This window comes from Aptenodytes patagonicus, chromosome 11 (assembly GCF_965638725.1).
Source record: "Aptenodytes patagonicus chromosome 11, bAptPat1.pri.cur, whole genome shotgun sequence".
In the NCBI taxonomy this organism is placed as follows: domain Eukaryota; kingdom Metazoa; phylum Chordata; class Aves; order Sphenisciformes; family Spheniscidae; genus Aptenodytes; species Aptenodytes patagonicus.
This window is the reverse complement of record NC_134959.1, coordinates 1,240,527-1,254,700: the sequence shown is the minus strand read 5'-3', so window position 1 is coordinate 1,254,700 and position 14,174 is coordinate 1,240,527. Positions and strand designations below refer to the sequence as shown.

Genomic DNA, 14,174 nt, shown 5'->3' with positions numbered 1-14,174 from the left:
TGAGCTGATAAACCTCCCAGACTGTACCATGAGGTACGTCTCATTCCAGCAGAGATCCCAGCTTAGCGGCAAGCCAGGTACGGGTACCCGTATCACCTGAGCTCCTTTTAAAATCCCAACTGTAGCAAACGGCATGGACGTTAGCCTGCTCAAATCCTCTTTGCGTATACCTTTAATCTTTAGCCACTGTTGGTAATAGTATTAGCACTTCTTACAACATAGGGCACTTCTGCCTCCTCAGCACTTATGTTAAAACAAACAGTCCACTGTCCAGCGTCATACCTGCACTGCAAGTGTAAGAAAATAAATTCCACAGCCAGGAATGCGAGTTCATGAATGAAAACCATCAGGTTTACAAGTTACTCAGGTTCCTGAGCTTCCAAACAGTCTCTCTGTCCCCAGACCTGTTCAATGTGGCTGGCAGGGAAGAGAGAACTTACCGAGTGACTCACATCAGATCTGCACACGAACACTTTCCTTTAGAAACCGATACAAACGCAGCACTCTGAGGACATTAGAGCACTGGCTCAGTTTAAAGATCTGTGAGATGGCCATCTATTTTGTATACAGGCAGAAAGAATCAAAACAAGAAGAGCAGTAAAAAAGCTGTTCCGGGCGGCAGTGGAATCGAAAGCCTACCAAAGGAGCGCTACAGCTCAGCCAAGGGACCCTGACCAATGATTCTTGCCAGCACACCCCATACGCTTTCCTGATAAAACAGCTGCTACCTGCGACTCCCCGTCCCCGCACCCACTGCGGATGGCTTGCACTGCTCATTCGGCAGCACCGCGCAGTCCTTCCAACTGCGTTTGCTACCGGAGACAACCCCGAGGCGGCCTGTCGCAGACACCTGCGGCTCGGCTCAGGGAGGGGTGCCGCAGCTCCCACCGCAGGTGGTCAGGCAAGCTCGGACGGTCCTTGACAGGAACAGGCGCTCCCCAGCAGATCCCGGTTTCCACATTAGTATTTCCCTTCACCCGCCCAACAGGCCGGATGGGGAGAGTTACCAGAGGCCAGGGATGGACACCGCCACGGGCAGGCCGCTGACAGGCACCTCGCTCTCCGGCGGCCCGGGTGGGGTGGGGTGGGGTGGGCCGGCAGACCAGCCGACGCCCCGGCCGCCCACCAGCCGCGCCCCGAGGGGAGCCGGGGCCGGGGCCGCGCCAGAGCGCACGGCCTGAGGCGAGGCGAGGCCCAGCCCAGCGCCTTCCCGCCCTGTCGCTCTGGCCGCTCCCTATTGGCCCACGCCCGGCGCCGCGCCTTCCCATTGGCTGCAGCCGGCGCCGGCAGTCGCCCCACCGCCGAGGCCCCTCGCTCCTCATTGGCCGGCAGACTCGGCCGGGAGCCGCCGCGGGCCGTCAGCGATAGGGGGCGGCCATTGCTACGGCGGCTGCCGTGGGCCAAGCCTGTCATTCCGCGAAGCTGCCGGCGGCCAGCATGGAGCCCGGGGAGCGCACGGAGGCCGGGGGCTGCGCGGCGGCGGCGGAGGCGGCGGAGGCGGCCGGGCCCGTCTTCACGCTGGAGGAGGTGGGGAAGCGGAACTCCAGCCGCGAGGCCTGGCTGATCATCCACGGGCGCGTCTACGATGTCACCTGCTTCCTGGAGGAGGTGAGGCCGGGCGGGGCGGGCTCCCGGCCCGTCCCCTCAGGGGCCGGCGGGGGGTAAGGACAGGGCCTGGGGGGGCTGAGGGAGGGAGGAGAGGGCCTGGGGGCTGAGGGGAGCGGGGAGGGCCTGGGGAGGGCGTGTGGGGACGAGAGGGAAGGGGAGGGCCTGGGGGTGCGGGGAAGGGTGAGGGAGGGGGACTGGGGGGGGGGCAGGAGTAGAGGGGGCGGGAGGGGTGCCATGGGGGGCAGAGATCCCGGGGCGGCGGGGGGGCTGCAAGGGGAAGGGGGGGCGAGTAGGCCCCGAGGCGGGGGGGGGGGGGGCCCTCCTGTGTCCCTGAGGCGGCTCTCTAGCCCCAGGCTGTGGGGCCTCAGCGGCCCGGCGCTGCCCAAAGGAGGGGTCCGCAAGCCCCGAGGAGGGGCCCCAGCAGACCCGCTGGTCTGTTGGCTGCCCGCGCGGTTTATATGCTCAGGACAGGTCCTGCCCCGGCTCAACGACACCTGCAAGAAACGGGAGAGTGATGGCAGGTCATGTTGGCAAAGGCCAGCCGGGCGCGGGGGTTGTGCTTCTGCTCCTTTGAGTTGACTTCTGTTTTTTTAGGAAATGTGTTCAGGCGTGCCGTACATGGGAGGTGCAGCGCTCCTTAAGCCACGTTACTCCACTTCTGGTCTTGTCGGGTAAACAGTATCGGGCTAGATCAGTAGTGTAAGTTTGACGTCTGCAGGGACACCCCAGAACTCAAAGGAGAAAGTAATGGTGGCTCAGTAGGTGAGCATCTCCCGCACTACTGCCTTCCCAGATGTGACCATGCACGAGCGATTTGGAAGTGATGCAGCCTCTGCTGCGTAATCTCCAGTTCTCTTGGATGTGGGGACAAAAATTGCTTCTAGACTCGATGCTTTTGACTTCTGTTTTTGAGAAGGTTGAGAGCGGTATCATTGGTGTTTGGAGCTGAAAATAGAGTGGGAAGAAATGGTAACAAAATTTCGAAGGGCTTTTATCCCAGCTTAAAATAACACCAAACCTACAGGGTAGTGTACGAAAGTTAGTCTGAATCCGCTCTAAAAGAAGAGCACTTCATTGAAAATGCGCATGTTGCTGCTTGCTGGTTTTGCTTGACTAAATGAAACTCTGATTTTCCTCCAGGCATATATGATTAAAGCATGTCTGTTATGTAGTCAACGTATAATGACAGCTACCTTAGTGAGGTGTAGAGGCTTATCAGATAGGAGGAGAGAATGATAACCTGGCAGCTTTTTTTTTTACAGTGGCCCGACAGCTGAAAGTAGTGGCTTTTTGTGTGGCTTTCGGTATTTATTTACACAGTTGGACACAATCAGTTTTTTTCATTGGATCCAGCATCATAACGCTTCATTCAGAATCTTGAATTCTGAATCTTCTTCATTCAGAATCAAAGACTTGTGCTTTGAGTTTTCCTGCCAATGTTCAAGAGAGCCTCTGAGGTATTTCAGTGAACAAATTAGGGAGCGTCTTTTACCACGGTGGTTTGAGCTGGCCTTTGCCATAGCCAGTTCTACACTGTTTATAGCTTTTATAATGAAAAATCTTGCTTTCCCAGGACGATAAATGGATCCTGGCTGCTCGCACCTTTGCTCACCAGTGTCTACTCTTGGTACTCCAGCACTGTTTACAGATGCCTCTGCGTCCAGGTGCAGGATCTGAAAAGCAGCCTGCTAAGCAGCTGCTGTTCTTGGGTCTTTGATGCTTGAGAGAGACTCTAGGCACCCAGTACGCTGGAAAGAAAAGTACGTGGGACAGTGGGATGGTGCCTGGTGGAAGCATGGCAGTTTGGTGCTACAGAGCAGCAGTGGCATGAAGAATTATCAGCTGATGCTCAGCTGTTTGTTTTACAGGAGAGCCTGCAGGTCCGGCCGAGGTGAGGGACTGGTTGCACATCTAGTTGCATACATCTACAACAGGATGTAAGCTGTACTGTAAAGAGCTTATCGTTGGGGTGGGAAGGAAAAGACAGTCGTATCGAGTGTGACTCTAACTCAGGAAGCTGTTAAACGGTGGGGCTACGAGCAGAATTAAGGCACTCGGGTTCCTATTCCAGAGTCAGTTCACAAGACCAGGAGTTTTCCAGCTGGTACCTGAGGATTTTTTGAGCAGCTGACTGCCTCCTTCGACGTGCGCGCCCCCTCCAGTGTTTGGGTTGCCCCGCACTAGGCCAAACCTGTCATCTGGCATCTGTCAAATTCCTGAGAGTACGGTGGAGTACAAAGTTGTGGGCCCAGCTACCTCTGCTGATCAAATGAAACAGGCAGGTGTATTTCGAAGGACGTTTGTTACTCCACTAGTTTCTGAAATCTTTCATGTTTGCCTGCATCTAAATGTCTAGTACAAGAACCGGGGGACATCAAGGAAGCTGGCTGGAGCCAGGTTCAAAACAAACAAATGGTGTTTCTTTGCGCAACGGGGAGTAGACCGGCGGAACTCCTTGCCAAAGGTTGTTGTGGATGCAGGAAGGTTAAGTAGATTCAGGGGAAGACAGGGCAAAAACGTGGAAAAGAAACCACTGCTGGTTTCTAAATGACAAAATGCTGTGGGTTTAGGAAGAGCCAAAACCAGCTGGAGGTTGGGACAGTACTTGCAGAAACTGCGTGCCTTGTCTTACGCTTGCCTCCGCGTTCCAATAATGGTTGCTGCTTATCGCTTTTCAGGCTTAAGAGTTAGAAAAATGTTTTCAAGATATTTACCCCAGAGTGAATGACGCTGTGTTTCAGAGCATGGACACTGCGTGGTGGTCACAGTCTTCACCGCAGCATTCTCTGTGTAAGAGAGCATCTGGGACGTGCTCCCTGGGACACCCTCAGTATTATAAATAAACCCAGAAAAACGCTTCACTCCCCCACCCCCCAGCAAGCCAGGTTTAGCAGCGCCCTGAATGTTACCTTGAGATGGTATTTCACATTGCCCTTTCCAAGCCCTTTATCCCATTTGTGTTTTTCTGACGTGAAAAAGATCTACTTGGACTAGGGAAAGGAAGAAGAATAAGGCTACTGTTTTAACTGTGCCAGCCTGGCTGACACAACACTGCTATGTACACCCCTCACTGACCTAGTGAAACTTGTGAACGTAGATCAAGGCCTGATTTATTGGCAAAAATACACTTTATATCTGTTACCCCACTGTAATCAGTCGAGTGACAGGGGAACAATGTGTAGCTGATCAGAACCAGGAGCATTTGTCTTGTTTAAAAGTTAGAGTTGTCTGATAAACTGTTCTGCTTTAGAGCTCTGAGTTGCTGTAACTGCAGCTATTGGGGTTTCAGTGGGTAATATTTCCCCTTGATCCTGTGTAGTCACAGAAGCAGCGTCTAATTGTTGCCTTTTCTGGCCTTTGGTCACAGATTATTTGAACAGGATTGCTGAATTCCACTGGAGCGTTACCTTGGAGTGATTGTGTAATCTCAAAGAAGCCTCACTGCTAAAAGATTGTTGAATTTTGCTTCACAATTCCTGCAAACTAGGTACAGCAGGTCAGACATTAGCTAGCCAACTCAAAATCTGTACGTTGTTTGAAGCATAGGTCAGTTTAAACTTCCAATGTACTTTATGTTACCTACTGTGTAATAGGAGCAACAATTAAGGCATTTATCACATAGCAAAAGTCTACTGAATTACAAGACCGTGAACAAAATGCAGGAGATGTGCAAAGACGGCAGCTGAAATTTCGTAGCTGTTTCTGAGGGACTGCAATCTCTTATGCTTCAGAAAGCCTGTAAGGTTTGTCTGTTATTTGAGTCCACAAGACACAGCAGCCACCACGGCTTTGTGTCTTGGCATGCGCTGCTGCTTCTGATACCCGTGACAAGTGTGACTAGAAAGCTTTTGAACCGGTTTCCGAGTGGAATGAGCCTGGGTTGTGACAACTCTAACCCAAATTGGTCAGCTGGTTTCAAGTATAATGTTCTTCAAAAAAGGAAGCATTCTACTGCTGACAGCTTCTCTTTAAAATTATATGGTTCTAACAGAAGTTATGCTCTTTCCAGGCAAGTATATAGCTAAGGTAAGGTCTGTGCTCAGAAGAGCTGGTAGTTAAGAGCATTATCATTGAGATGAAAGCAAAGAGGAGGGAAGTATCAGATGGTTGCTTACACCAAAGAGGCAGCAAGTTTTTAGATTCTTACCTCCTTGCTGTACCAGCAGTAAGAAACCAATATTGAATACCCTTCTTTGTCTTTCTGCATTTAATTCCTGTGTACTCTGGTGTATCTGAAACCAGAACTCTGCGAAGGAGAAGGAGGAATGTCAGAGATCTGGTTTTGCTCATGCTGACTTGCTCCAGCTTTGCAGAGATGTTTTCGGGGAAACCTGTTCCATGTCTTAAAACAAGCTTTGAAGGCTGTGTGGTTGACAAACGCCGTTTGTCTAGGTGGCTGCTTGTCCTTGTTTTCTGGCTTGTATGGTACTGGCACATTGTTCTTGCACAGTAATACTCTTCCCTTTCCTGGCTTATTTCTCTAATACTGGGGGCTAGGAATGAAAGCTTTTGTATCCCTCCTCAACCTGATGACGTTGTGTCTTACCTGATCCAGCAATCTAATTAGTCGTAGAGCTTAGCGTTGCTTCTGAGCTCATTTGTAGTTTACAGTGGGTCTGTAACAGCAGCTGCCGGCCAGACGTATGCAGGCAGGCACTCGGAGCTTGTGAAAAGGCGGCTCTAGGCTCTCGCCTTCTGCAGTGAGTTTCTGTGTTGCGCTCTCGTAAGCCTTTGCTGCGTGCCTACGGTTCTGACTTGCTGCTGCTTTTTGCTCGCTCCACATCCGTTCTAAAGGCTACACAGATAGAGCATCTTCTGAGGTCTCATGGATAAACACAACCTTGCTCGCTGAACGCAGAAGATGGACTATATGAGCTGCTAATTGGGGAGCGAGTCATCAAGGGCCAACTTTCTTTGCTCGCCACCTTAGAGCATCAGTGACATTTAAAGTGAGCTTGGAGTGAATATTGGGTTGTACAACTCCTTACTTCTGCTGTTCTTCTCTGGACCCAGTTTGGAATTTGGAGAACTTGAGTCAAAGATCACTCTGAAATGATGCTTTTGAGAGCAACTGCTGTAGCTGTGAGTATCGCAGAGCACGAGGAAGTCTTGGGTTTTCTCCCCCCCTAAATCTCCTGACTGTGGCAAGAGCGGGCTGGCCGCCCTTCTGCCCTGCCTGGGCCAGGGACTCTAGAGGGTGCCTTGTACTGGTGATGCCTGTTGTGCTTTCACTTCCAAATGACGGGGTTCTCCCTGTAAAACTGTTTTCTCTGCTCAGTGGCGTTGGTCATACCCTTCCAGAGCTGGTGCTTCAAGAGTATTAACATTGCTGTCAACGTATGCATTATTTATTGTGTATGCTGAAAGCTCCAGTGACAAGGAGGTTCCAGTTCTATTACTGTTGTTGAGGGAAACTTCTGAGGACTGGCACTTGGGCCCACCTCTCTTGTTCTTGTTTGCTTTTGTCCGTTTCTTTTCAGAAACAGACATTTTTCAGCCATTGTTTCCTCTGGAAGTATTTTTTTTTGGTCACGTTTGCAACACTTGCAGTTTTCATGTTTTCCTGCAGGAGCTGTAGCTTTGAGAAGTTTTGTGGCAGAGTAAATGACTTCCTGTATAAATAGTCTGGTTTTACGTTTGCCCGGGTATGACAAGGTAAGAATTGTCTGGCTGCAGGTGTGGTTGTCTAGACTAGGGAGTCATTTTGGCATATCGTATTTCTGAAAGGTTTTGAAGTTTTTTTTCTTTTGGCTTGGTGATTACAGTGAAGGACAGATGTGCATGAATAAATAATTTTTTTTCTTTCTTGTGGATTTAGCAAGTGCATAGAAAGGCTTCAGACCCGAAGATGCAAAGAGGGGTAAACTTTACCGTTCTCCTTGTCTCTTGGACTTCACCATTCTTCTTGTCTCTTGTATATGCAAAGATTGGATGCCACTGAAAGCCAATATCCACTGCATGTTCCCTGTTACTGCAGGTTTTTGTCTGCCCTTTTAGGATGGATGATTTGGAAAGCAAGGTTATCTTCTTGAAATTCCATTCTGATATTTTTCCATCTGAAAAGAGATTTCTGGTGAGACACCCCTAAGGAGTTCTTGTAGAAGGCTTAAAGTAAGTCGCCAGCTTTCCATCCCCTAATTTCTGTGGATCTTTGCAAGCGTGCTTATAAAATAGCTGAAAATTGGACAGTTGTTCTGAGTAATATGCATAGACAATATATATACAGCACCTTATCGCTGCAGCCAAGTCTGAGAGTGTGATCTAAGGGGCGCAGAGGTGATCTAAAGGGTGGTCTTGCTGCAGCCTGTGTTCCCGTTGACTCCCTTGCGTAAACGGAGATGTGCATCCAACTCTGTAGTGAGCTCATTCACAGCTGCCCCAGCAGATAATCCCTCCCTTTCTTTTTTTTGTAGGGTGGGTTTTCTGCCGGGGTAGCCCCTGATCTGACTCCCTCTGAGACCAGGTGAGCACGAGGGTTAGTGTGGGAGAAATGGCAGCAAGACCTGTAGCCAGGCATGGAGGGAATGAGCAGAGTGGAGCCTCACTTGGTTTTACAGCTAAGGCGATCTAATAACTGACTGCTAACCAAACTGTGTCCTAGGACTGCAGACTTTGCCCTTCATGGCTGCTGAGAAAGCTCCACGTTGATTTTGTTACATACCTGGACAATAAAGGGATTTATTCAGAATAAAGAGCCCTGATACAAGGATTGCAGAGTTGGGTGCAGCAACTCACTGGAGTAAACAACTGGACTGTTTTTGTGTCCATACTGAGTATGTTTGGTATGAGGTGTGAGAGCCAAGTGGGAATATTTAGACTTTTGGCAGCAAAAACAGACAAGCTGAAGGAAGAGGGGCAATGACAACTCTTCTGTGTCTGTGGAAGGAAAAGGATATTACAGAGAAAAACAGGCGTGTTAGTCCTTTGATCTGAAATTTAGTCTAACATCTCTTCTCCAGTTCCAGGCTTGTAGCTGTTAGAGGCATCTCAGGCAGCAGTGAACAAGTCTCATCTTCTCAACTAGCGCGTTTAGTGCTTGTTGCCTGATGCTCTGGAAAACTGGGTTAGTCCCTGCGTGTGCGCTCGGAAGCCTGACCACTTTATTGGTTTAACTGGATTAGCTGATAGTTTAAACTGAACTATTTGTTCTCACTCACACTGTAAAGAGATTGTACTTTGCTGGCTTTGTGGTTAGCGCTTTCCATTGCCAATCTGTTCCTGGAATTATGCTAGAGAAGAGCCCAACCCATCAAGGAAAACAGAATTGCACCAGGTTTTTTTGTCAGTTCATACCGCTTGGTCTGACAGTTGTCTGTGACTGTCTGCCGCCAACAGAAATGCCAGTGTCGTTGTGGAGCGTCCTGTGGATTTGGTACTTTTGTTGTTGTAACTTCTGAATCTCTGAAATCAGTATATGATGTCAAACTATAATTTTTTGTGACGCTTTTTTTTTTTTCCTCTCCCCTGGTTGTTGAGTAGTTGCACACTGGATCAAGTTCAGTATTGTTGGGGCTACACTAGAGTCGTAGCTTCTTATGCCACTAGAAAACATGATGCAGTTCTCTGTTCTTCTCCATTCCTCATTGCACAGCTATGTGCAGAGAGAGGCTGTCAGCCAAATACTATTACTTTTTTGTAGTATCTGAAGAAGTACAATATCCTTTCCTCCACTGGTGTCTGTAAAGGCAGTGTTGTCTTGTGCTTGAACAGGAAAGTTCTTGAGAAAATCACGCAGGAGAGGCTCCTCTGCAAGCAAGGGAGTCTGACTTATGCAGTGAAGCCCATGAAAACCTACATGAGGATATCCTTTCTTTTGTCAGTATTTTCTTGCCCAAATCTGTTACAGAATCACAGAAGGGATAGCTTGGCTGTGGGGGGCAAAGCTGTGCTTCCCCGTGCGTGTTGGGGATTTGTCTCCTTGGAAGGGTTTTTATTATGCAAGGTGTTTTCCAGGCTGTGCAGCGCATGTCGTTGCCTGTGAACTCCTGAAGGAGGGGTTGGACAATTGAATCTTTGGAAGACTTTATTGGTGATGTTGGTTTGAGGCATCCGTGATGAATGGCAGAGGTTGGAAGGAAGGCTGCTGACACTCTTGGTACCTTTTTTGCATCTAGCCCTTTGCTCACCTGAAGTCTTCTCTTCCAGCATCCAGGTGGAGAAGAGGTTTTGCTCGAACAAGCTGGTAGAGATGCCACAGAGAGCTTCGAAGATGTTGGGCATTCCACAGATGCCAGGGAAATGCTCAAGCAGTACTACATAGGGGAGATCCACCCGGTAAGGACCAGCTGTCTGTGACAGCCTCTTTCAGACACAGGATGGGACTGTGTAAAAGTGTGACTCTCCTGCGTGTAACCCACTAAACACATACACCGAGATGTGTCTTGCGAAATAAGTAAGTAGTTACGGGTTTTAGGCAGTCTCTCTGTTGTCCAGGATTTCTGTTGAGGAAAGAGGATCTCTGTTGAGGAAACAAAACTAAATTAGTCTTCTTTTTCCACCATTCAGAACAGATTTCGCACTACAATTAAGTCAGGGGCGCTTAAAGAAGCTAATCTAATCGGTTCCCTCCTTAGCTGGTGGTACCGTAACTTCCCCATGCCTTGTAATTTAGAGTTCAGGAGGGTGAGAGATCACAGGGGCACGGCACGAACGCCAGCTTCCTGCCTGCTACAAAGACGGGTGCTGAAGGAACGACTCCTTTGAAAACCGAGTCCCGGGTTCCCTCATAAAGACTGCAGGTTTCTCTTGAAGTCAGTGCTTATCTTTTTTTCTTCTTCTTTTTTTTCCCCTTGACAGCACGATCGTAAAAAAGAAGGTTCTAAGGTAAGCTATTAGTGTTTTACTTTTCCGTTTTAATTTAATGCTGTGGAAACAATATTACGCTCACGGAATGAACAAAGAAGTTGCCACGCTTCTCTTTTTTTTTTTTTTTTTTTTTCCCCTCCCCCCCCCCCCCCGTGGAGCTTGTGGCTTTATGTTTACACAAACTACGGTAATGAATAAATCTTCCAAGCAAATTATACCTTTGTTTTTGTTCTGAAGCTCAGCAGTCACCTCAGTGTGAAATTGGAAGTGTTTTTTTGTGCCCTCTCTCCCCTGACATCAGCAACGTTATTTCCACACCTTGAGCCACAGACCGTTTTTTTGCATTACTCGCTATGTCCTGACCACTGAACTGTTAGCGTTGTTACATTCAAGCCAGGAGACGGGCACAGCCACCGTGGGGTTGGCTGTAAAACAAGAATCCTCTGTTAACTGCCCTAGTAATCACTGGCGTCGCTTAAAACTCAGGTATTCCTGGATTAGAACAGGGCACAGTGTTGCAAAAATGCCTTTGAAATGGATGGGGAGAGGGAAATGGTAATAAATAGAATCCCATCTGAGAGGTAAACATGTGCCTTGCAGCTGGCTTCTCTTCTCGCTTGGCGTGAAGGCTTGGACCAGGCGCAGCTCTGCCTTCAACAACGCTTTCATTAGATGTCGTTCGAAGCAGGGCCACTCGCAGAGTAGCGGGAATCAAGAAGGAAACTGTCAGCAGAGAGGGCGGCGACTGAAGCCCTTGGGAGCGTTTGCTTGCTGTAGTCAGCTGTAGAAAGAATAACTAAGGCTGGGTAAAGCCTACGCTTAGTTACAACACGGGACTGCATGATTATGCATATCTTCACCTTAAAATTTATTGTTCGGTTCAACTCTGTTTCATAAACAGAATCACATGCCTAAAATGTGCATAGAAATAAGTAGTAATCCGAGTAGCTCCTTTGGATATGAGTTAAATTTTTTTTTTCAAATATTTTTCTCTTCTGAGGAGAAAGTCCAGTGAGTTATGTACAGCTCAGGTCTTTCTCCAGTGTACAACATCCGTTTTAAAAGCAGGCCCAAGTACAATTTACAAATAGCAAGAGACAGAAGTCAGCAATGTAGAAAGAAATAGGGGGGAACCACGAAAAAAAAAAGAAGTTGTACGTGTATACTCTTGTGACGCAGCTCAGAGGTAGCTCCCCACAGATAAGCGTCAGTGTTTAGCATCCACTGAATGCATTGTGGCAGAAAAGCGAGCACTAAGGCTCTCAAGAAGCCCTCTCGGAGCGCCGGTTATCGTCCGTAGCATATAAGATGAACAGACTGGTTTGCGAGGTAATGAGCAAGACCTTTTTTTTTTGAGAGGGGTGCAAGTTCCAGTGTGAAGTTGAGGACCGGGTGGGAGGGATCGGATTGATGGAAGGACTGTGGAGGTGAGGAGGAGGGCAAACATCCCCAGAAACATCCGCACTTGCGACAGAGGGTGTTTGGGAGAGGAGGGGAGGGTTGTTTTTCCTCCGTATTTGTAATCACATGTTCGGTCTTGTAGTCTTATTAGCACATGTTTAACGTTTCTTTTTTTCCCTGCTAACTCCCTCTTTCCTCCTTCAGGATCCAAGTATGACATCCTCAGGCCAAGCAAGGTATAGTATCCTCTTAAAATAAGAGTAAGAAATTGAGGAGGTAGGACTCTCTGTTTGTAGAACTGCATATTAACTCTAACGGGCAGGAAGAAAACCCCGGGGATATTACCGCACTGTCCTTCCAGCCAGCGGATAGTCCAAAATTAGTTGCCAAACAGCGCACCGAGTTAGCTGCCAGGGCGTGCACCTCCCTCGTTGGATGTGGAGACACAGCCGGTGGTGCAAAGTCCCCTGCTCCACGCTGGGCAGAACAGGCATCCTGGTATTCTGCAGCTTGAATTCTCTGGCCCAACGTGTTCGTGTTGCACAACTATGGCTGCAGTCCCTTTGCACTACAGCGATCGTTTGGGTGGTCGCCGCAGGCCACGGGGTGATGTGACACAGTGATGTGCATTTTTTTTTGAGGATCTTTGCTGTGACCAGCCCCATTTAGTTGAAAATCCAGGAGTGCTTACAACCAGAACAGGGCCTCAGTCTTTCGTAGCTGATGCAGAACTTTTTTGCTAAGGAGGCTGCTGAAGGTGAGCCTGTGGCCTCTGGTTTGTGAGTGAGGCAGATTTATTGTGGGATAGCCGTAGCAATTTCCATCCTTGAGTCAACTCCGCTGTTTGCATAGCACAAATTACAGTCTGACTTATTTAAGGGGAAAAAAAAAAAACCCAACAACCAACAACAAAAACCCCAAATTGGTTTCTGTATGTGCCAGGCTGGAAACTTCAGCAATTCAGCTGCTATTTTATAAGCCACCGAGCCACCCTTGCAGGCGCAGGGGCCTCTCGCAGGGGCTGGGCAGAGCACTGAGCACGGGGACTGCTAGAGCTGCCCAGCCCTGTGAGCCAGGGCCCGTGTGGTTGGTCTGTGAGCTGATGGGAGACGGGTCCCGAGGCTTCCCTAGATGAAAACAGACATGTAATACGTGATGAACGTCTTGAATGAATTATTAACTCGATACTTTCTTCCGGTTTATGTTGTGTGTATTTTTTTCTTGTTTTGTTTTTTCTCCCCATAGTTTCTGGTCAACCTGGCTGATCCCCATCTTCGGAGCACTGGTCATAGGTTTAATGTATCGCTATTACATGTTGGATGGGAGAACCTCTTGAACTGACCTTGCTGGCACCTCAGAAAGCCTGAAAGAGAGGGTGTGAGAGAGAGTGCATGCGTGCAACACGTGGAGTTCTGCTTCCCTTAACTTTTTCTGCCTTGCTTTTAGCTTTGAGTCTGTCAAGTGATGTTGATATCCATGGGACCAAGCTAATACCAAACTCTGTCTATCCTAACTCTGGGACCCACGGACCTGTCGTACTTTCCTCTCGCGGTGGCCGGGCAAGTACAACTTCCCGGTATTCTTTTAGGTTTGTGTGTGGTCTCCCTCGCGTGTGCGTGCTCGTGTGCTCGCTCTCTCACTCTCTCTTGCTCTCTGAAGTAAACCACAGACAACCTTTTTCTTTCAATGCCTTTTCGTTAAGCCAGACAACGTGAAACAGCTGCTAGTGAGCCTGTGGGTTTGCCTCAGTCCTTCACAGAGCATTGTCAGAAATAAACTGCAAGCTGTCTACAGTCTATTCCAGAAAAGATGGCCGGGGATGCGGTTCCGCAGTAACTTTCCCAGTGCACGCAGGCAACACTAATTGGAGCAGCAGGAAATTGTTAGCTTTGCTACCTCTTTCTGTACGTGTCTGTTTTTAACGGTTAAGCAAATATAAGTATTTTAAAAGCGATTCTGTTCATTTTGTAATATTTGTACTTGTCACTTTAAAATGTATATTCTGTGAAACAATTTATACTGTGGATCCTGGTTTGTTTGGGTGCTTTTGTGCTGCGTGCGGCAGTGCCAGAAATGGGAACTGACACGTGGCTTCTCAAAATGCAGATTTTTCTTTCTCCCGGAGGTCTTGATCCGACACAAGTATTGGAAACAAAACTCGTTCTTACTTACTGTGAATGTGCACCAGATGGGGGGAAAACCCAAATAAATCCAGTCTCTTCTCCCTGAATGAAAAGGGAAAAGAAATCCATTTGGGATTTGTGCATAATGCTGGTTTTGTCTTGGAATAGAGGAGGGTATTTCTCTCTTCTTCTGTTTTTGTGTATCGCGTAGTCGGCCTCCAACAGTGCAGAGACAAT

General features: G+C 48.5%; 1 protein-coding gene across 1 annotated transcript; it reads left to right on the top strand.

Moving 5' to 3' along the window:
• The first annotated feature begins 1,362 nt into the window (after positions 1-1,362).
• Positions 1,363-13,840, top strand: CYB5B (cytochrome b5 type B). Its single transcript, XM_076348877.1, has 5 exons — positions 1,363-1,608; positions 9,754-9,882; positions 10,405-10,431; positions 12,019-12,050; positions 13,060-13,840. Exons 1-5 carry the CDS (start codon positions 1,438-1,440, stop codon positions 13,148-13,150), a joined length of 450 nt encoding a protein of 149 aa, XP_076204992.1. The 5' UTR covers positions 1,363-1,437; the 3' UTR covers positions 13,151-13,840.
• The last annotated feature ends 334 nt before the right edge of the window (positions 13,841-14,174 follow it).

Coding starts and splice junctions, on each gene's coding strand:
- CYB5B (XM_076348877.1), top strand. CDS start 1,438: ATGGAGCCCGGGGAGCGCACGGAGGCCGGGGGCTGCGCGGCGGCGGCG. Junction 1,609..9,753: donor TCACCTGCTTCCTGGAGGAG/GTGAGGCCGGGC, acceptor CTTCTCTTCCAG/CATCCAGGTGGAGAAGAGGT. Junction 9,883..10,404: donor ACATAGGGGAGATCCACCCG/GTAAGGACCAGC, acceptor TCCCCTTGACAG/CACGATCGTAAAAAAGAAGG.